Consider the following 21182-nt stretch of genomic DNA (forward strand, 5'->3'; position numbering starts at 1 on the left):
GTCAAAATGAAGCAGAATGTTAATTATCCAAGGTGTATCTCTGTCTACTCCAAACCAAACAAAATTGTATACGCTAAACAAAGATAAAATGAAAAAGATACAAGAATTGAGAGTAAAAAAAAAACAGACAAAGATTTACATCGTCAAGGACAAGAACATTTCAAAAGTAACCTCGTTAGTATGGTGAGATCTGGAAAACAGGTAAAGATTAACATCGGCACTAGCCTATATCGGAAGAACTGGAGAAGTATCAAAGTCGTTACCAAGGATTCCATTAGGTCCATCTTCTGATTTAATCGAAGAGTCCTTTTTGCTGCGTTCTAGAGATGTTGCTTCGTATATTCCAAACCCTAACACTAAGCAACAGACAATGAAACCAGGAAGGGAAAAATCCATCTCGTAAGCAATCTCCATGACGATTATGCATGCTCCTGCTACCATTAAATGCCTCGGGGAAGAAAACACCATATGCAATCTACAAAACAAACAAACATATAAAGACTTCTGTTTGCGTGAGTACAAAGGCTAGTAGAAGAGGCAAAGCTTTTAAGGAAACCTCTCTTCTGCGATATTGTCAACATAGAATATTAAAATGATCCCGAAAACAATGGTGGCAAGGAAAGCCCACGCAGAAAATGGCAACTCCACAGCTTTGCCAGAAGACGATCCCTGAAGTAAAGATGTTAGTAAACCAAACAAGAAAACTCCACTGCAAAACAAGTAGTACCACTTACTGTGACAAGGTCCCACATGGCCAAAGGAAACAGAAAACAGGTTGCAGAAGTAATGGTTATCGCATGTAGTCGTTTCTTTTGCTGGTTCTGTAAAAGAATACAATTGGTTATGCGCAAAGGCACTGGGTGGAAGGAAAGAAGAGAATTTGAGATAAAAGCACCTTAAGAGAAACACGCCTTGCAATGACTCGCCTTAATGCTGATAAGATTCCAGCAACAACGGGTATCATCATTCCCATCAGTCCTAGTGCTTGTTCTGTTACTAATTCTTCCTCTTTGGTGTCACTACTATCTTTCGATGGTAATTTTTTGTTAAGCTAAACAAACCAACAGGCAGTCAAAAATGTAACAAGATGGAGAGTATGTACATAAAAGGGAAGGAACTTGCGTAAAAGGATATAAAATGGGGAGAGAGATGATGTCGCCCATCCTTGAGACAAGAAGAAAAGAGCAACCAGCATTGCAACAAGGCCACCTACCTGACATGATTTCGAAATATGAGACAAATTTGGTCCTAGTCGTCTGACATATAAACATCAACTGTTGATATATAAACACTAAATTGCTATTTTGCAATCAACTACAAATCGTTAAGTGTATATATCAAGCAATATACGTACATGGAAAAGCCAGAAGAAACATCATAAATTGGTAAAAGCTATTGCACATGTCAAAGCTATATAGTTATTCAGCGACACAATTGAACTGAAGCATAAAAAACATAACACTACGGATAAATTCTATGTCAACCATGCTAGTTAACTGTTTCCACTGACTAGAGGGGCTATATTTGTGGCAGCTGTTAAATTCTGAATACCTTTTTCCACACGTGGCCTCTCCGCCCATATAGTACTCCAGAAAGCACTCCAAGAACAGCACCAGAGTACTCTGACAAGATCGCTCTGCCAATAATATACAAAGTGAATTAGCAAGGAGAATCACATTTTCAATGAAGATAATTTTTTTATATATCAAATGACAGATGATGAAGCTTATATTGGCAGATTTCTGAAAGAAAGGATACAATCCAACTGTTTAAGTATGACAATCTTTCTCAGAGGGACATTTCAACTTCCCAACATTTCAGCAGCCAAAATCTATGATAGTTCCTAAGATAACCTATAACAAAATTAGAGAACTGAAAGTAGTGTGGATGCTAAATTACTCTAGAATACCTAAGCGGTCCACAAGACTTAAGACCCTTTCCCCACAAGACGAAGTACAGAGCTGTGATGACTCCATTGATAAGAGAAGGTACGATCTGAAAGAAACAAAATACGCCTCAGATATTAGTAGCAAGAAGAGAAAGAGAATAGTTTAGTCTAAACTCTCCCATTTCACAAGTTAATCGAAACCTGCTGATTGGAGAGGGCCCTTCCTTTCCACGGTTTCTGAAGGATCAAGAAGATGAAGGATGAGGGCAGCAGGCAGCAGAAGAGAAAGAGAACAACAGGCGCTCCAGTCTGATTCAAGTAGCGGTACATAGAATAGACTGACCATATCCTAAAGAAGTTCCCAGTGACATGGATTATCTGGAATGGGGTATGCCTGCACATAAAGAGGGAAAACACATGACTATGAGTATGAATTACAAAGAAATAAATAAAAAAATTCTAAACAAGAATGCTCAAATTCATTCTTCCAAACGTTCAATCTTGAACTTCTTTTCAAAGGGAGCTTCTCTATATATTCACAAGATTCGATCTTAATCACTGATTCAACCTTAGCTACACTTCACATTTAATCACTATATGAATTTAATTCCGTTAAGTTCGTCTTCTACACAATCAAACAGAGAGAATGAAATCGAAGATACCGGAAATGTGAAGATCCTCGATCGTCGGAGATTTGCTTCGGCGACATCATCACGCGGTACTTACGAGTTAGTATGCTGTTAAATCAACAACCCGTCTACTAAGAGCTCGATCTCAGAATCTAAAGAGACGCTGTAACTTGTGATCGAAGAAGAAGCCCCGTCTTCTCCGTCGAGCAATGATCTATCGCGATAGAGAGAGAGAGGATATAATTTGCTATTGGGCCTTCATAAAGCCCTTTTAAAAGTGGCCGAAACAACTAGATTTCAATTTGTTTTTTTTTTTGCTGGTTTTCGGTTTTATATAAATTGAAACCAAATAAGATTGTATCAAACCGGAGCGTATTATGGTTTGGAAGACGGTGAAGGATTGAAGGAAACCGGGGGTTTTTATGATGTCGATTGTCGAACCGGTTTTTATTGAAGGATTGTTCATGGGAGAAAGGTGCTGAGGTTCTTGTGGATTAGCTGTAGGCTAAATAGCTTTTCCAAATCCATTAATTTTTTATTCGAATTTGAAATAATTTTTTTCTAGTTTTATTCTATTTACATTTTATAATAGAATGAAAATAGGGACATTTGCTAAAACCAACCCAAATATTCAAGTCAAATGTAAAAGTATACCCCACTTTCAGTCAAATGCAAGACCAACCTAAAGGAGTAGTGAAAATACTATTTAACCCTTATGACCAAACAAAAAAAGAAATGTATTTTACGTTTCTATCCTTTGAAAGTCTACACGTAATAAAAGAAGTCTACATATATATAGACTTCCTACGAAGTCTACTTTATATACTTGTTTTGTAGTCTACACTCTAATTTGATCTAATAATTTAATTTTAAAAATGTATAAAAAAAATTATTGTGATATTTTTAACTAATCATCAATATAATGGATAATATGAAGTAAATAAATTAAAATTTCATATAATCGAACAATTTTGAAGAATATATACTAATTTGGTTATCATGTGTTAGACTATGTTCATAGTTTACAAACAAAAGGTTCTAACATGTTATGTCTTTTAGTAGTTGATTTCAAAGGGTTAGATTTTAGATTTTGTTTTTTTTTGTTTTATTAACTTAAATCTGCATATTAATGTTTAGTAGTTTATATTTTGTATAAATGAGACTTTTTGATTATCAAGCAAAACATTTAGGGTTTGAGATTTGTGGTTTAGGGTTTCGTAGACCTACAATAAAGTCTATTTATCTGAAGACGTCTTTTTCAGTCTATATTTTTCAATTTGTTTTACAAAAAATCATTATATTTAAACTAAGTTAAGTTCCTTACGAATAAAAAAGTGAAATCATATACTATAACTATTAAAAAATAAAAAAATAAATTTAATAAATCATATATTAAAATTATTAAAATAATAAAGAATAAACAATAATAATTAAATTATTATAGTAGACTTCCAAAAAGGTCTACTATGTTAAGGTAAGATCTACTCCAAAATTTTAATTTTAGTAGACTTCAAACGAAGTCTACAGTATCGTAAATTTTAACCTAGTTACATTTTTGTCTCCCTATATAAACAAAATTTATACAATCTCTCTCTAAAGTGGCTACACAAGTTTTTAAAACTCTCTCCTTTCTCTCTAAAACTTTCTCTCTTCTCTCTAAAATTCTCTCAATTGTTTCTAAATCTCTCTCATTATCTTCTTTCTCTCTAAAATTTTCTCAAGTCTTTCTCACAATATTATCTTGTCATTTTAGATATTATGATTCATGGTTTTCAACTTCTCCTTTGAAAAATGTAAGTTTTAGATCTATAGATTTTAAATGTGTATTTTTATGTTTATTTCTCACAATATTATCTTTTTTGGTAGGTATTATCACTCATGGATTTCATCATCTCCTCTAAAAATGTAAGTTTTAGATTAATAGATTTTAAATATGTGTTTACATGTTTATATTCAAATAAATTTATAGATCAAGCTCTCTACATTAATTTGCTACTAGTTTACCTTATAAATTCTATTATGTAAAGTATTTTCAGATTTAAAATTATTTTCACATTTCAAAATATATAAATTTTTTCAGATCTGAAAATTATTAGACAGTGTAGACTTCTAAAGAAGTTTATTAAAGCTTGCAGACTTCATATGAAGTTTACTAAACCACAAAGTTTAAGCAGACTACAAAAATATGACTTTAATTTTTTTTTCTATGTTTTTTAATAATTTTATCTTATTTTGCAGGTATTTTCTTCCATAGTTGTTCTCTTCTCCTCCTAGAAATATAAGGTTTACATCTATAGATTTAAAATATATGTTCTAGTATTTATATTCAAATAAAGTTACATATTAAAATTCATATTAATATGTCTTTAATTTATAACTATTTTGTCTATTAAATCATATTTTAAAAGTATTTTAGATTTAAACTTATTTCATATTTTTAATGTATTTATTTTTCAGATCTATTTTTTTTTATAGAGTAGACTTCATTTGAAATCTACTTAAAACATACGGCTGGTAGACTTCAAATGAAGTCTACTACCCTTGACTTTTAAGCATATTTCATTAGAAGTTTACTCAAATATGATTTTAGTTTTTATCTTATTTTTCATAATTTTATTTTATTTTGCAGGTATTCTCTTCCAATGTTTTCAAATCATCTTCCCAAAAATGTAAGCTTTCCATATATTCATTATAAGATATTTTGTGTTTATAATGAACTAAATTTATAGATTCATACATTATCTTTTTGCTTTGTTACAAGGATGACAAAAAACCATTTTTGAAATATTTTCCAGAACAAAGTATTTTCAAATTTTCTAAATGCACACTTTTAGATATGAAAATTTTCCATTAGTGTAGACTTCAACTAAAGTCTATTAAACAATAACTTTACGTAGACTTAATAAAAAGTCTACTAAAATATGATTTTATTTTTTATCTTATGTTTTTCTCATGACTCCATCTTATTTTGCAGGTATTTTTTCCAAGACTTTATTTGAAGCATCAAGATTATGAAAAATCAAACATACTCAAGAATACTTTTTAATATATTGCTCTGTAATAACTTTCATAATAAAATATTAATTTTTAAATAATTTTTTAATGCATAATCTATAAACATTGTATTCATTTTTAGTTGTTTTCACTTGTATGATATTATTAATTTTTTGTTAGATATCAATTTTTTCACAAGATCTAACCAACCAAACAAGTAAAACCACCATAAGCTAAAATAATAACTAACACACATGTGAGACGAAGAAAATCTATACAAAATTTTCCCAAAAGTTTTCAAGAATAACACTAATCAAAACAATTTGCAATAAGTATCAAATGTATAATTATAACACATTAAATTGTGAAATTCATCCAAGACCATTAAAATTTTACTAACATACACTGTAAAATAATTAAATCATGAAAAAATATGATGAATAATACACAAATACACTTTTAATAGAATTTATGACGTAGACTTCAACTGCAGTCCACATTTGTAGATTTACAAAAACGTCTACACTTATTATCTAACATATAGTCAATCCAAAAAATTTAGTGTATTTGGCGCATGCTTGATACACAAAGGCGTACAAAGTGTGTCTTAGATAACTCGATCAAGTTCCGTACTTGTCGATTATTCGTGACAGGCATAAGAGGAGTATTTTCCTATTCGGAGTCATTTGTTTTAAATGATGTTTGGTAAGAAATAGGTTAGCACCATCTTCTCAATTTTGTTGTCCAGATCATAATTTTCTTGTGTCATTTCAAAAAGTTTACCATGTGTACAGCCATCATGCATAATGAACATTCTTTAACCTTTCCGATTCTTCATCCTTTTCGAATATTTTGCCATCTAAAATGTCTTTGGCCCATGCTTCACACTCGCTCTAAGTTTTCAACCACATCCTTGAACACAACACTTAGCAACATACAGAGTTTTCGTTGTCTTATATGCTGAGAATGTAAATTTATATTCCACAGTCACCCACTTCAGCTTTGAAACAAGCTCAGCCTTACTAGCAAAACTATAAACAAAGACTTACAAATACGTCTACAATTATTAGCTAACAACATTGTCAAATCAAATGAATTATACCTTCATAATTATAAAAAAATTCTTTTCAAAATCACTCAAACCCATTAGGATTAACTAACACACACTGTCAAACAAAAAATCTAGAAAAAAATTAATGAATAATACACAAATTCACATTTTTATAGATTTTTCTATGCAAACTTAATATTCAGTCTCTAAAGATGTAGACGTTCTTTTCAGTTTACAGACGTAGACTGTCAAATAGGTCTACTCTTTGGGTTGGTTTTTGCAATTGACCATTTTACGGGTTGCTTTCTATAGTTGAATAAAAGTTGTGATTTTGTACATGTAGACTTTCTTTTCGGTCTACAATTTAAAAAGGTTACTTTTTGTAATTGACCAGAATTCATCCAAGATTTGACTTTCAGAACTAGACTTCATATGTAGTCTACATGTTTGAATTTTTTTGAAAGAGGTTAGTTTTGCAATTGACCAAGTTTGACTTCAAATCAGTAGATTGAAATGAACGTCTACGGGTGTGTAGACTTCTTGTGAAGTCTACTCTCAAATCCGACGGGTTGGTTTTGCATTTGACCAAAATAAAAAAGTAGACTTTATACGCAGTCTACATTTTTTTTTAAGATAAGAAGACTGCATATGAAGTTTACAATTTAATAAATTTTTGATTGCTTTTTAAACTTTTTGGTCAAACACAAAACTAACATATTCCACGAAGTCAAAGTTTTGGTCAAATGCAAAACTGACCTTTTATAGACTTCGGTGGCAGTCTACATTCTGTAGAGTTCCGTTGAAGTCTATTTTGAAAAGTCAAAAGTTCGGTCAAATGAAAAACTAACCTCTTTTAGGTAGACGTCTTAGTAAGTCTACCGAAAGTTTTATTTTTGTTGTCAAAGGTAAAGACGGAGACTACTGGGGAAGTCTGCGTTAGAAAAAAAATTTGTCTGGTCAATTGCAAAACTAACCCGTGCATTGACAAATAGACTGCATCGTAAGTCTCCACGGAGGCGTAGACATACAAAACAGTCTACCGTCGCGACACAGATCTGAAAAAAGAACGAAAACCATGTAAATAGTTACATTTTTCATGTGTAAAGCTCGTTTCCAACCTTTTCAACCGTCCAAACTCCAAATATGAGCAAAAAGAAGCATCTTTAACGATTCACTAATGAAGAAACTCGAAAATATGAAGTTTGTGATTATGAAAATGATAGTTATGAGAGTTTTTTTAGATGGAAATGTAGAGGAAATGAGAGGAAATGAAGTTTTTTGGGTTAGAATGAGAAAAAAAGTGGTTGAAAATTGAATTCTAGAGCTTTAGAGCTCAAAAATGGTGGTTCATGGTGGTTGGAAAAATTGATGATGATGGCATTTTTGTAAATAAGAAGAAATGGTTAGGGTGTATTTGGTTTTTTGTTAATTTCGAAATTAATAAAAAATAAATAAAAATGGCAATTTTGTGAATAATTCAAAAACATAAGGATAGTATGGAAATTTTATTGATGAATAGTATGAACAAAAAAAAAAGGGTTAGTTTTGGATTTGACTTGAAAATATGGGTTGGTTTTGAAAAACACCCCATATTTAATGAGTTTTTTTAATATATGTGAAAAGTCTAGAATATGCATCTTTTAAAAACAGAGGGAGTAATATTTATGTATTTTATGAGTGGATACAATTACTTGTTACTTGCCTATGTTCACTACTTGGTTGGTTGGTACTTGATCTTTAAAGTCGAATACTTGTTTTGACCAAGATGTGTATCAAGTAGTCTATTTAAACTACTTGCGAATACATACAAATACAAAATTATAAAATAAAATTAATTATTTAGTTTATTATTCATTTTTAGTTGAACAAAGCTACATTTTCCTAAATTATAGTAAAACAACTCGTTTATATATCAATTTTTATAAGTGAATCAAACATAAATGATATATTTATGCAAGAATTTTGGAATTTTTTTAAATTTAATCTATTTACGAATGATTAAAAAAACAGGAAAAACAATGACAAAATAAAAACAAAGACATATTATTTATATATAAGAAATTTATTTACTTTTAAATTTCAACTAATTATCAAATAATTTACCAATAATTATCAAATAATTTGTAAATAATTTACAAATAACAAGTAATAAAACAAGGCAAGTAACTATCAAGTTCATCAATTTTTCGCAAGTACTTGAAACTATAAGTATTCGTTTTTAACAAACCAAATATAAGTCTAAAATTTTAATACTCGTACAAACCAAGCCGAGTACTAAGTATACCGAAAATATCAAGTACTTGGCTTGTGCCCACCCCTAGTGTCATGGGCTATGATATTCTCTATATATTATGTATTTTTGTCTTCATATGTACTAATTAGTTTTTTTTTTTCTTTTTCTTCTTACACGTATGTTTCCGTCCTTTAGTGTTTAACTGTTACTTCTAATTTCTTGAAAAAAATAGTTATTCAAATTTACAAATTATTCATAAAAACATGGAATTTTTTTCATTTTTTTGTTTATGATATGGTTCAACAACAACATAAGTTTGCTACATAAGTATCATCTTTGAAGTTTCATCTTCTTTTGCATTTGAATAAGATAATTGAAATATTGACATTCAGCTTATTTCCAACCGATGTAATATACCAAATGTGATCTGGAAAAAGAACATTCAGTCCTAGTCTACAACTTCTCTTTAAACATATAATTAAATGAAGAATTATATGATGTTGTGTGTTAAAGAACCAAAGAGCTCACCTAGAGAGAAAGCGCTTGATATATCATGTTAGATTAAGAAAATTGAATTTTCAAATCAATACTATATGATAAATTCAAATAGTATGGTTTGATAAATTGTGAGTATCAAGGGGCTCCGATATGTCAAGGCTCATAAGTTTGTTTGTAAACAAAAGATGATGCATGTCGTGGTGAGACTATATGTTTCTAATTTAATTATGTAGAGCTTTGTTTTGCAGTCTTTTTCCTATTTAAACTCCATTGCCTGCCTTAACGGTCTTATTTCGAAAATGATAGATTTTTTTTTCTAACGAAATAAAAGAATTTAGAGAAGGAAATCTCCACTCTTATCATCATATGCCTATCTTAGGTGTGGTGCGTCCACAAACGTGTCTATCATAGATTTCAAGTGTGTCATCCTTTCTGTCCAGGGATTAACTACGCGTGTGAGTGAGATTTACATGCATATGTTTTTCTAGGAAATCACTTTGATAAGTGGAAATTTAGTTAACTTTTCAAAACAATTATAATAAAAATAAGAATAGAGGTCTATATATACATATACCTTATTTGCAATTATAATGCACCAATAGTATGTATACGATCTCAGAAACTGCATATGATGAGTGTGAAACATCAAATATCAAATGATGACTACTACTGTATGCTTGAAATCTATGTCAATGTGACGATGAAATGATACAATGCTTGTTTCTTTTATAACTGTGCTTGTTATTTGAATCTTTGATGAACTAATTAACTTCGTATGAATTTTTTTCCGTAGGTAGTAATGTTTCCTATTCTAAAAAAATATTACCACTAACCTTATCTAACCAGTTTTGTAAAGTTATTATTCTGACTGTTTTCTTATCCCAATAAATTGAAAACCTAATAGCCATCTGAAAGTAGTAACCACGAAGAAGAAACAATATAGAAATTACATGTTCATAAAATCAGACATTTTACAATCCGATATAGAAAGTCTCGTAACAGAAATCCAAAGAGAAAAAAAGAAACAGACTTATTGGAAATGAAATGAGAAGATATTATTATATGAAAGCGAATTAAGCACCGGTGAAGCTTGGTGGCTTGTAGGCGATGAAACTGATGCACTGGACTTGACGGTTGTTGTCGAATCCGATGATCCTGATGAAGGCGTTAGGGTACTCCGTTTTGCACTCTTGGACTTCCTTCAACACTTGAGCAGAGTCGGTGCATCCGAACAAGGGAAGCTTCCACATTGTCCAGTAACGTCCATCGTAGTATCCGGGGGTGCTTCCGTGCTCACGGTAAACAAATCCGTGCTACACACGCATGAGAATTCCAATCAAAATCAGGATTAAGATTATGTGATAAAAGATGTTTAGATCCAAGAAAACAAAAGTTCTATTTTTATTACCTCCAACTCGAATTCAACACAAGGAATCCACTTGTTGCGGAGAAGGTAGTCAACTTCCTTACCCAATTCAACTTCGGTAAGGTCAGGAAGGTAAGAGAGGGTCTCAAACTTCTTCTTTCCAACTGGTGGCCACACCTACAAATCGTATTTCCAATTAATGAATATTAGTTCACTTTTGTATATACTGTTTAGACCTTTTAACGGTTCTAGGTATCACTTTTGAATAGGATTCTGTTCGAATCTACCAGTTGCGTGTAATAAAAGACAAGCCTAGCTCTAGACTCTCTAGTGACATTTACCTTCATGCAGCTAACTCTTCCTCCGTTGCTAACGATGGAGGTAATGTCGTTGTTGGCCTTGCGGGTGACTGGGAATGCAGAGGAAGACTTCAAGCCGGTGAATGGAGCGACCATGGTGGCTTGAGCCGGGGAGGTAACAACAGCGGCGGAGGAGAGCATAGAGTAAGCCATGACTACTTCTTCTTCCTTCTCTTAACTCTTACTGTTAGTCTATTGCTTTGGTCATCTATATAGAGTGAGAACCCTTATGGATATTTCATGATATCGTCGTTAACAGCCACAGGATTATGAACGGTGTTGATACCCTTATCTCGATACTTGACCACAATGAAAATGCCACGTGACAGAAACGTTATCTTATCTTATCGTATTATGAAAACGTATGGTTACTGGTCTGGTCTCCACTTGAGCCGATGCTTTAGGCTCCTTCCTTATTTTCGTGGGTCAACTTTTCGTAGAGCCCATAAGGATGAGATCGTGTGGTACATAATCGGCCCAACAATCAACGCCGTGAAAGAAAGTTACATTAATTTGCTACCACTTGTAGTTGCACACAAAAAAGAAAATTACTGCAGGCTTAATGAAGGATTTTTAACGGAATATAAAAATCTGTCTTTTAACTTTTAACTAAAAACGCTAAGAACTAAGAGCATGATTATCGGTAAAAACACTTTTGGGTTTCTTAAATTTAAAAAAAAAAAAAAAAAAAAATGAATCGCAAGTCGCTACGTGTCTGTGAGATCCATAAACAGTACAACAAACCTCTGTGAAACATTTTTTATTTGGGGACATTGAAACACGGTGTTTGCAAAAAGATGGAGGGGTCCACGCGTAAAAACCCTCCTCCCACCATCGATAATCATGTTCTAAGAACCACACCTTAAGAACTCCCTATTAAACATACTCTAACACTTGTAGTTTTAAGAATTTATATCACCAATACGCGTCTCCCTACGAAATGTCACGCGTAATTGGTTCAGCTACGTCATCACCTCATTACCGTCACTGAATCCGCTAGTGATGACTCAAATTTCATCAACTCTTCTGCAAGCTTCTACACCGCCGAGAGCATGTACCACCAAAAAATCCTTCCATCATATGCACTATGCAGACGCAAGCTGACCGAAAAGAACTTTGAACATAGCACCGGCTCAAATATTTATAGAGGTCAAGGCCAGAGCGGGTCAGAAAAATAATTTCATTTTATTAAGAATTTAAAATATCTTTTTTCTGTTAATAATTTCATTTTAAAAAATATTAGAATACAGAAAAGGCCAGCTAAATGTGACAGGTGATTACGTAGTTCTAATCACTAATCTTAACTTTCTTCGCTAGCTGATCGTTATCACTAATCTTAACTTTCTTGGCTAAGCAAGCATGGAGGATCATGAATAACCCCAACTCTCTGGTGGCTCGAATCCTCAAAAGTAGATACTTTGCAAACAATGACTTCTTGCAAAGCAGTTTAGGTTCGAGGCCGTCATATGCATGGCGAAGCATTTTACATGGTAGAGAGCTGCTGAGCAAAGGTTTGATTAGAGACATTGGTAATGGTAGGAGTTCTAATGTGTGGCACGTGAATTGGATTATCGACCCTATACCGAGGACTCCTAACTACAGACAGGATAGTGTCATTGATCTGACGCTGACAATCTCAGACCTGCTGCTCCCTAACTCTTCTGCCTGGGATGCAGCTCTTGTGAGAAGAACGTTTACTGATCATGATGCTGAGATCATCCTTCGCTTGAAGCCAAATAGGATGCAGGAAGATGGTTATAAGTGGGGCTTCACAAAAGATGGAATCTACACATCACGGAGTGGTTACAGATTTGTCGATTCGCTTCCTGAGGAAGATGGTAGCATTTCAACTTCTCTTCCTCCCCTGGAGAAATACCTTTGGAAATCTCTGTGGAAGATCCGTGCTCCTCCAAAAATTAAGCATTTCCTTTGGAAAGCTCTCTCTGGGGCTTTAGCGGTCATGGAACGTCTTCGTAGTAGAGGTATTCAAGTAGACTCTGCTTGCAAAGTATGTAATGGTGGTATTGAATCGATCTGCCATCTACTTTTTTCTTGCCCCATGGCGAAGGACACTTGGGAAAGGTCCTCGATCAAACTCCCGGTGGCAGGTTTATATCATCTCCTGGAAATGAGTAGGAAGTCTCCAAAAGATAGCGATACGATGTTTTTTCCTTGGATACTCTGGCATCTATGGAAGGCGAGAAATGGTCTGGCTTTTGAGAAGATACACTACTCCTCGGTTTCAGTCCTGAGTAAAGCTAGAGCAGAAGCGGCAGTTTGGTTTGAACTTAATACGGCTCAGACTGAGGAGGTGCAACACTCAGGAAACGGTACAGCAAGTATCGTGGCATGGTCGAAACCTCCTCTTGGATATCTAAAATGCAACATTGGCGTTTCTTGGCTAAATGCCCAAACTAATTGTGGAGTTGCTTGGATTCTACGTGACAACAAAGGAAAACCAATTCTTCATAGTCGAAGGTCCTTCACTAACGTAGAGACAAAAAGAGAAGCTGAGCTTATGGCCATTCACTGGGCTGTGAGTGATATGACCAATACCCGCCAGCAGAGGATTCTGTTTGAATCGAATTGCGCTCTGGCAAAGGAAACGTTTCTAAATCCCTCTGGATTCTATCAGCATCAGCACATCATGTATGAGACTTCTGCCCGACTCCGGCACTTACAAGACTGGAGTTTTCATCATTGTGTGCAGGAGAGGAATATTGTGGCTCAAGAGGTAGTGCAGAGTGTTACTAACGATCATCGTTATCACTCCTATATTGCAGCAGGTGGTCCCTCATGGCTGCAACATAGTATTGCGCGTGAAGCTCGGATGTGATCTGCAGGAACGAGTCATCTATCTCTGAATTTTTCTCAGGCTCGGGAATGTCTACTGACATCTATCCTCTGTTGAGCTCAGTTTCTTTTGGTTGTTTCAATTTTTTCTTTTCTTTGGGTGATACACCATTGGCCTTTATGGTCTGTTTTTGTTGTTAGAACCTTATGGTCTCTTTGAAAGTTAATTTAATCAGTGTTAAAAAAAAACAAATGTTCTAGGTATATCCTATCTATAGCCTTATAAGGAGCAACTGCTAGTACTAGATGGAAGGATTTTATCATATGGTTATTAAATGTATTCAAAAGACCTAGACTGAATAGGATAATATGGTTATTTTTGTAAAAATATCTGAATCCGTTTCAGATCCATTTATTATTAGATATTTTTAGGTTCATATACATCAGAACCGGATTCATCCAGACCCAGAAGAACCGAATTCAAAACCCACACATAAATTTATAATATTCAAGTGGAGCATAATTTCAAAACAAAAACAAAAACGATACCCGGAAAGAACATTTTATACCTAAATGGATAGCCAATGTTCATGCCTAAATAATTTCATACACTAATAAAAAAGACTATTTCTATGTGTTTGGTTAAATTAAATGAAATAGAAAGAGTTTTTTATTTAGTAAAATAATTATATGGAGTGAAAAATTAAGTGACAATAAATGTAATACATCTTAATTATTTTGATTTAAGTTGTTATTTTATTCACAAAAACATGTTTTTGAATTATGTTTTTGGTTATGTAATTTTCAACCGATTGAAACTAAAATTTAAAAAAATAGTAAAACAACTAAACCAAACGTTTAACCATATTCAAAACCCAGTTATTTACATTTTTATTTTTATAACTGGCACAAAATTAATGTTGATTAACTAATAAATAAAAATATATACAACTATTATTATGGTAATATAATTTATGATTTGATTTATTGTTAAGATAATATAATTAATGAAATTGTTAAACTGAGTGAAATATAGAAAGACAACTGATATAATTATATTAATGAAATTATTAAAAGGATACTATACTTTTTTTTATAATGTTATCTATGTTTCTAAACAATTCTCGTTTATAATAATATACATATTTCCAAACAATACCAAAAGATATTTTAGTTTTAATAATATTGATGATAGAATTGATTGCAGATTTTCTTTCGAATTGAAAAGTACTTTTTTATTGTGTAAGAATCATCTTATTCCAATTTTGTTAGTAGGCAACGACTTCCAGAGACATCTACAATGCAGTAAAATGCTGCTTCTTTTGAAATAAGTTAAGAAATAGTGTTTGGTCGAAGAATTGGAGTGGGGTGGCTCATATAAGCATTATGGTGAAAAGCTTCTGCCCAGATTTGTTGATTTAGGAGTGATGCATTTATTACCTGTACAATGTGATTCCTTTTGTTTTCAAACAACAATAAATTGTTCCTTATTTACCAAATCCTCCAACCAAGAAACATAGCAAGATTGTTATGAGTATCATTCACTTTCTTAACTATGCTCTGAATGAAATGCAGCATATCATGATTACTATCTGGTTGCCAAATTCACTAGTGAGAAGAGACCATATTTCCCTAACAACTCAACAATCCACCAGCATATGTGTAAGACTTTCTATTGCTTCTCCACATATCCCCATTTATTAAATATTCTTCTTAAAAGAGTTTCCACCAGAATATCTTTAGTTGAGGTGGATTATTTATTTCAGGTCATTTAGATGAGAAGAGGGGTAACCTGATTTGCTTGTGTGGTGATATATTGTCCAACTTTCTTTTCAAGTTATATATGCATGGATTTAGCCGTATATGTTCTTGATTTGCTATAAGTCCAATGCATATAAAGTTTGGACTCCTCGTCTTACTTAGCCGAATGGATACTATCCTCCCAACATCTTCTTCGTGGATCAAATTCAGCAGTTTATTAATGTCCCAAGAGGTTGTTCTTGAAATAAATAGATCTTTAACTAGCAGCAGATTGCATTGAATTTTGTATATGTATTAATATATCAATCGTAATTATTAATAAAATTGCAATTTTAATATTTTTATAAAATAAGGATACGGATATCCTGATGCTGATCGGTTTTAACAGATCCAAGATTTTATTATTCGGATATGGATCCGGATCCCGGATATATATCTTATTTCCAAAGCGCATCTACAGCGAATCTTGGATCCTGGATAATAAGTCTAAGCCTAATATCTGTCAATACTAAAAAGACGAATAGAAATAAAAGAATATAGCGAGTCTGATTGGCAACTTAAAACCATATAAAAATGTTACTAAATATTTTAAAATCTGTAAAAAAAAATGTAAAGGTGGAAAAAAAACAACTAAATAGATACATTAAATATTCTATAAATTAATACCCGATAAATTAATAAACATATAATAATAGATTTTTAAATGACTTTCATGATAAATTAATTCTCAGTTGAACTAATCTAAAATATTTTTTAACTGGCTTTTATGTTGAAATAAGGAAATAAAATAGATCGTTTAGAGAGGAAGGACAAAGCAAACAAACTGAAAGAAACAATAACAAGTAAAATTTAAAGAGAAAGCGGGGAGGAGGCCACAGTGGTGTTAATAATATATAATATGACATAATCCAAAAAATAATAAATTTTCAAAATATAAAATAATTATATTCTATTTAAATAATAAATCTAAATTGTTCTTGTACAAATTTGTATTGTAAATACATAGTGACGTTGCATTGTTTGTTTTTTCTTTTAAAATAAAATTCATCTATGATTTTTTACATTTTATTATTTTAAGATTATTTTATAGAATTTCATAAATTGTATTTATATTCTAGGATATGTAACTTCGATATTAAAAATTTTAAAATAATTTTATAAAAAGACACGAAATTATACAATTTAATCAGAGAAATTTTCTAGAATATCAATTTTTAAGTTTTTGTCACAAAAATAGTTCTCAGTGAGAAAAATGACCGGTAGAAATTTTATTAAACAGTAAAAATACATTTATATGCTAAGGCTAACTAATATAGACTTAGGGTTTAGAGTTAAGGGGTGGGGTTTTGAGGATAGGGTTTCAAATTTTAAAATATTAAAAATAAATATTAAAAATTTTAAAATAAAAACAGGCTATTTTGGTCATTTTCCTTATTGAAATCTATTTTGTGAAAAAAATTTAAAAAGACTATTTGAGAAAATTGCCCATTTAATTAGTATATGATTTCACCGAATCAAATTTTTTTCTCGTAATATTTTATAAAATAAATCTAAAAAGTTCTTTAAATTAAAAGTTCAGTAAATTAATAAATTTATTATAGTCCCAAAATTATTAATTATAGATATTTACTGTATAACAATTTTTGGTAATGCTTTATGTGCTTCTCTGTGATCGGTAACTATAAAAATAGTATGCTTTGTATCGCAATGATACAAGATTGTAATTACATCCAATATTTATTTGTTTATGGTCAGATAGGATAGAGTTTTGTATATTTTTTCTTAAAGTTCTATAAATCAAATTGGGGTGTAACTAGAACATATAATATAGGAAAGTTTAGTAGGTTTAAAAAACCAAACGAACAAAACTGAGTCTTAGTTAAGTTAAATAAAAAAACTGAGTCTTAGTTAGAATAAAACATATATTTCACACCAACGAAAATAGTATTTTGCAAACAAAAAAAATGTAGTAGGTTAAAAATTGTTGTATATTATTCATAAATAATGAGTTTTTTTATATAAGATTATAATAGTTTGGAGATAAAGTATAACTTTATGAATAAGTAAAGTTTAGAAAATAAGTATATCTACAACTTTCCATAATGGACATCACCACAATGTTCATAACATCTCTCTTTGATGTTCATTATACGAAAGTACTTTCAAAATGCTTAGATGTTGCCTCGTGAAAAAGTCTTACCAAGAAAACCAATGAGAGAAATCATGGATAAAAAAAAAGTACAGCACGTACATGTGTACATGCGTCGAGATCTTTGAGATAATATATTTTGGTAAGATGAATTAGCTTCTTCGACGTAGTAGTGGGTAACGCCCTCTTGAATAAGTCAGCTAAACTGTCACTTGAACAACTTGTAGAACACAAATTTCGTTACCTTCTGCACTGTACAAGAAAACATATTTTTTACGACGACAATATTCTTTGTAAATTCGTCGTAAACGGAGTGTTACGACGAATTAACCTCGAAAGAGGTTTCGTCGTAAAACGTCGGGAGGTTTCGTCGTAAACGTCGTTTACGACGAAATATATTCCTCGTAAAGTGCATGCCATCGTTTCGTCGTAAACGAGACGTAAGATTTCGTGGTAAACTCCACGTAACGGTTTCGATGTAAAGCAGACGTAAATACTTTCGTTGTAAAGAACACGTAAACGTTTCGATGTAAAATCCTCGTAAATCTTTCGACGTTAATCACTCGTAAACATTTACATGGAGTTTACATCGATTCTTATTAATATATAATAAATTTGAATATTTTTTTTAACCTCAAATATAAATTTGAATTTATTTAAAATTCAGAATTTAAAATAATTTTAATTTTAAAACGAAACATGAAAATGAAAAACATATTTTAAAAAAAGCATTAAAAAGGCATACAATAATATTTAAATTCATAATACAAATATAAAACAAACTACATATCATCGAAGTAGTCGGTGGGGTTGCTCGGCTGTTAACGGGTTAGATCGGACTCTTGGGGATCTCGTACTGGCAACCCAAGAGCGGCTCGTCTCTCACTCAATATTCTCTGCATAACCGGGTTTCCCATGGCCATCACGTCTTGCAAATCCTCAAGAGAGTCTAAACGAACCTGCTGGCTATCCATTCGAGCTTTCATCTGAGAAGTCTCTTCATCCCGTCTCGAAGTGTATGACGAAGTTGCCCTTGCAACTTCGTTAACAGAGCCTATACCGACTATCCGTCCCTTCTTTTTAGGAGCCACCTATAAAATTAAAATATATATTAATATAGTTAATTATATTAAAATATTAAAAATAATGTAAACAAAAATTTTAAGTTGTACCTCTTCGAAGATTATGTCGGCGTCTTCGGTGGACAATGTGACGGGTAATCCATCGGGAGACTCCTGGGTTAGTTGCGTCTGCAGTTCTTCAATCCGAGAAGCCACTGCTTGGAAGAGTTTCTCAGATGCAGGATCCACAAAAACTCTGTCGCATGTGGCGTGAGTCATCTTGAATAGGTCAGACAGAGATGGTAAGACTCCCGTCTTCTCGAACTAGAAAAAAAAAATTAAATTAAATATTAAAAATTAAATTAATTGAAAATTTTAAAATAAATATTTAAAATAAATATTTAAAACAAAACTTACAGCTTCTAGACGGATTCCTGCATGAGGTTTTTGTCCGGTTCTGTGAAGCATGGGCAAATGACCATCTTTATCCTTCGTTCTTTGAGAAGCCGAGCACAAATTGGCCTTTTTGGTCGAAGAGGGGTGCTCCCAATAGGCGATGAGGCCATCCCACACATCCTTCGTGAGCTCAGTGGGCTATCCCTCATACCCGTAGATCTCCCACTTGTCATTCCAATCGGAGACTGTGTTGCAGAGGCGGAACTTTGCCTTTGCAACGAATTCCGCCTTCACCATCTCGGTGATTTCAAAAGACCAATGCCACTTTTGCTGAAACACAAAATTTTGAAGAAATTATAATTAATAATAAATTATTAAAAAAATATATATATATATATATATATATATTCAAAAGTGAAAATTTAATTAAATTTAAAAATCTTACCGCAAAACATTTAAACCAAGTGATCTTAACGTGATTTGGTGTCTTGCTCCAGTTCGGATATGCCCCGTCGTAATAACCCTTAATCGTCTTCGAAACGCTCTCGCTAACATGGTTGTTAGCCCCAAACCTGAAAAAAAAGCAATATAACCGTTAGAAAATAAAAGTAATTTTAATTTTAATGTAATAAAAATTAATAACTTACCAATAAGTTCCTCGGGGTCTATCGGGGTCTATCGGGGTCTAGAACATCCAAACCCTCCCGACCAGGCTGGGCAAGCAAATCCTCCACCGTATATCTCGTGAATAGGGCATATGAAGGCACACGCAAATCCGGATAAACTGTACCTTCTGGGACAGGCTTAGGTGCAGCCGCTGGAGGAGGAGGTGGAGGCATCTGCGGTGGAGGAGGAGGACTCCAAGCAACTCTCTGAGAAGGCTGAGAGTCTGGAACTGCATCGGAAGACGATGGACCGGAAGAAGATGTACCGGAAGAAGATGTACCGGAACCATCGCCAAACAACTGGACATAAGTAGGTGCTGCTGATTTCCTCTTTGGAGCCATCTAAAAAAATTAAAATAAATTTAATCAATTACGACATAATTAAAAAAATATTTTGTTACCTAACTTATCACCTAAACTAGTATTCCGTCACCTAACTAATCACCTAAACTAATTACCTAACTAATCACCTAACCTAATTACCTAACTAATTAATCACCTAAACTAACTTTAAAAAAAAAAGAGGGAAGAGAGTTTACCTTAGAGGGAGAGCAAAGGAGTTTGGGAGGACTGAACGAGGCAGCCTCGCTCTCGGCGTCTCATTATATAGATAACGATTCATCGTAAACGCGACGTAATATTACGACGAAGTTACCAGGCCCGCGTTTTTCCATTTACGACGAAGTTACCAGGCCCGTGTTTTTCCATTTACGACGAAATTACCAGGCCCGTGTTTTTCCGTTTACGACGAAATTACGTTGAATAGGTTTACCAGGCTTTTCCATTTACAACGAAGTTACCAGGCCCGCGTTTTTTCATTTACGTCGGATTTACCAGGCCCGTGTTATTTTTACAAGGATTTTACGACACTTAACCCTAAACACCGAGAATGAAATCCCTAAACCCCAAAGTCACATATCATCTAACATCATATCCTATTCTTTACTACTTCTTACTCTTTCTCCAACTTAAACCCTAAAACTCCAAATCAATTTTTAAAAACTAAAGATGAAAAATTATATAAAACAACATTTACTACACATACATTAAGATGGTAAAAAAACAATATTTCTTTAAACATACGTTACAATAGAGAAATACAACATTTGTTACATATATTACATCACTCTAAATCGTTTTCGTTCTCATCAATATTACATCACTCTAAATCGTTTTCGTTCTCATCACTATCATTACAATCATCATCGTCGCTTCTCTCGAACTCGTCTTCACGTGCTTCATCTGTCGCATCTTTGGGAATATCTTCATATTGAAAGTTTTGCGGGTCGATCAAAAGGATTTCATCAGTTGGTAGTTCTGGGACCTCAACTTCAGTGAT

At 32.7% G+C, this 21182-nt stretch overlaps 2 protein-coding genes across 4 annotated transcripts; both read right to left on the minus strand.

Annotated features, from left to right (window-relative positions):
- LOC103863781 (zinc transporter 5) lies at positions 1–2721 on the minus strand. Its single transcript, XM_009141537.3, has 9 exons — positions 2551–2721; positions 2090–2282; positions 1910–1995; positions 1552–1636; positions 1135–1213; positions 896–1035; positions 735–821; positions 557–669; positions 1–475 (listed from the first exon to the last, which is right to left on the minus strand). The coding sequence occupies exons 1-9, from the start codon at positions 2598–2600 to the stop codon at positions 226–228; spliced, it is 1083 nt and encodes a 360-aa protein (XP_009139785.1). The 5' UTR covers positions 2601–2721; the 3' UTR covers positions 1–225.
- A 7487-nt stretch (positions 2722–10208) lies between these two features.
- LOC103863782 (ribulose bisphosphate carboxylase small chain, chloroplastic) lies at positions 10209–11368 on the minus strand. 3 transcript variants are annotated; one of them, XM_033290349.1, is made up of 3 exons: positions 11001–11368; positions 10702–10836; positions 10209–10606 (listed from the first exon to the last, which is right to left on the minus strand). In XM_033290349.1, the coding sequence occupies exons 1-3, from the start codon at positions 11169–11171 to the stop codon at positions 10367–10369; spliced, it is 546 nt and encodes a 181-aa protein (XP_033146240.1). In that variant the 5' UTR covers positions 11172–11368; the 3' UTR covers positions 10209–10366. The 3 variants fall into 3 exon arrangements, with proteins under 3 accessions (XP_033146240.1, XP_033146242.1, XP_033146241.1); XM_033290351.1 differs by having other exon boundaries at positions 10709–10836; positions 11001–11246; XM_033290350.1 differs by having other exon boundaries at positions 10209–10585; positions 11001–11246.
- Between the last annotated feature and the right edge of the window lie 9814 nt (positions 11369–21182).

Source organism: Brassica rapa, chromosome A04 (genome assembly GCF_000309985.2).
Source record: "Brassica rapa cultivar Chiifu-401-42 chromosome A04, CAAS_Brap_v3.01, whole genome shotgun sequence".
Lineage (NCBI taxonomy): Eukaryota > Viridiplantae > Streptophyta > Magnoliopsida > Brassicales > Brassicaceae > Brassica > Brassica rapa.

Coding starts and splice junctions, on each gene's coding strand:
- LOC103863781 (XM_009141537.3), bottom strand. CDS start 2,600: ATGATGTCGCCGAAGCAAATCTCCGACGATCGAGGATCTTCACATTTC. Junction 1,996..2,089: donor GGGCCCTCTCCAATCAGCAG/GTTTCGATTAAC, acceptor TGTTTCTTTCAG/ATCGTACCTTCTCTTATCAA. Junction 476..556: donor GACAATATCGCAGAAGAGAG/GTTTCCTTAAAA, acceptor TTTGTTTTGTAG/ATTGCATATGGTGTTTTCTT.
- LOC103863782 (XM_033290349.1), bottom strand. CDS start 11,171: ATGGCTTACTCTATGCTCTCCTCCGCCGCTGTTGTTACCTCCCCGGCT. Junction 10,837..11,000: donor GAAGAGTTAGCTGCATGAAG/GTAAATGTCACT, acceptor TACGATTTGTAG/GTGTGGCCACCAGTTGGAAA. Junction 10,607..10,701: donor GTGTTGAATTCGAGTTGGAG/GTAATAAAAATA, acceptor ATGCGTGTGTAG/CACGGATTTGTTTACCGTGA.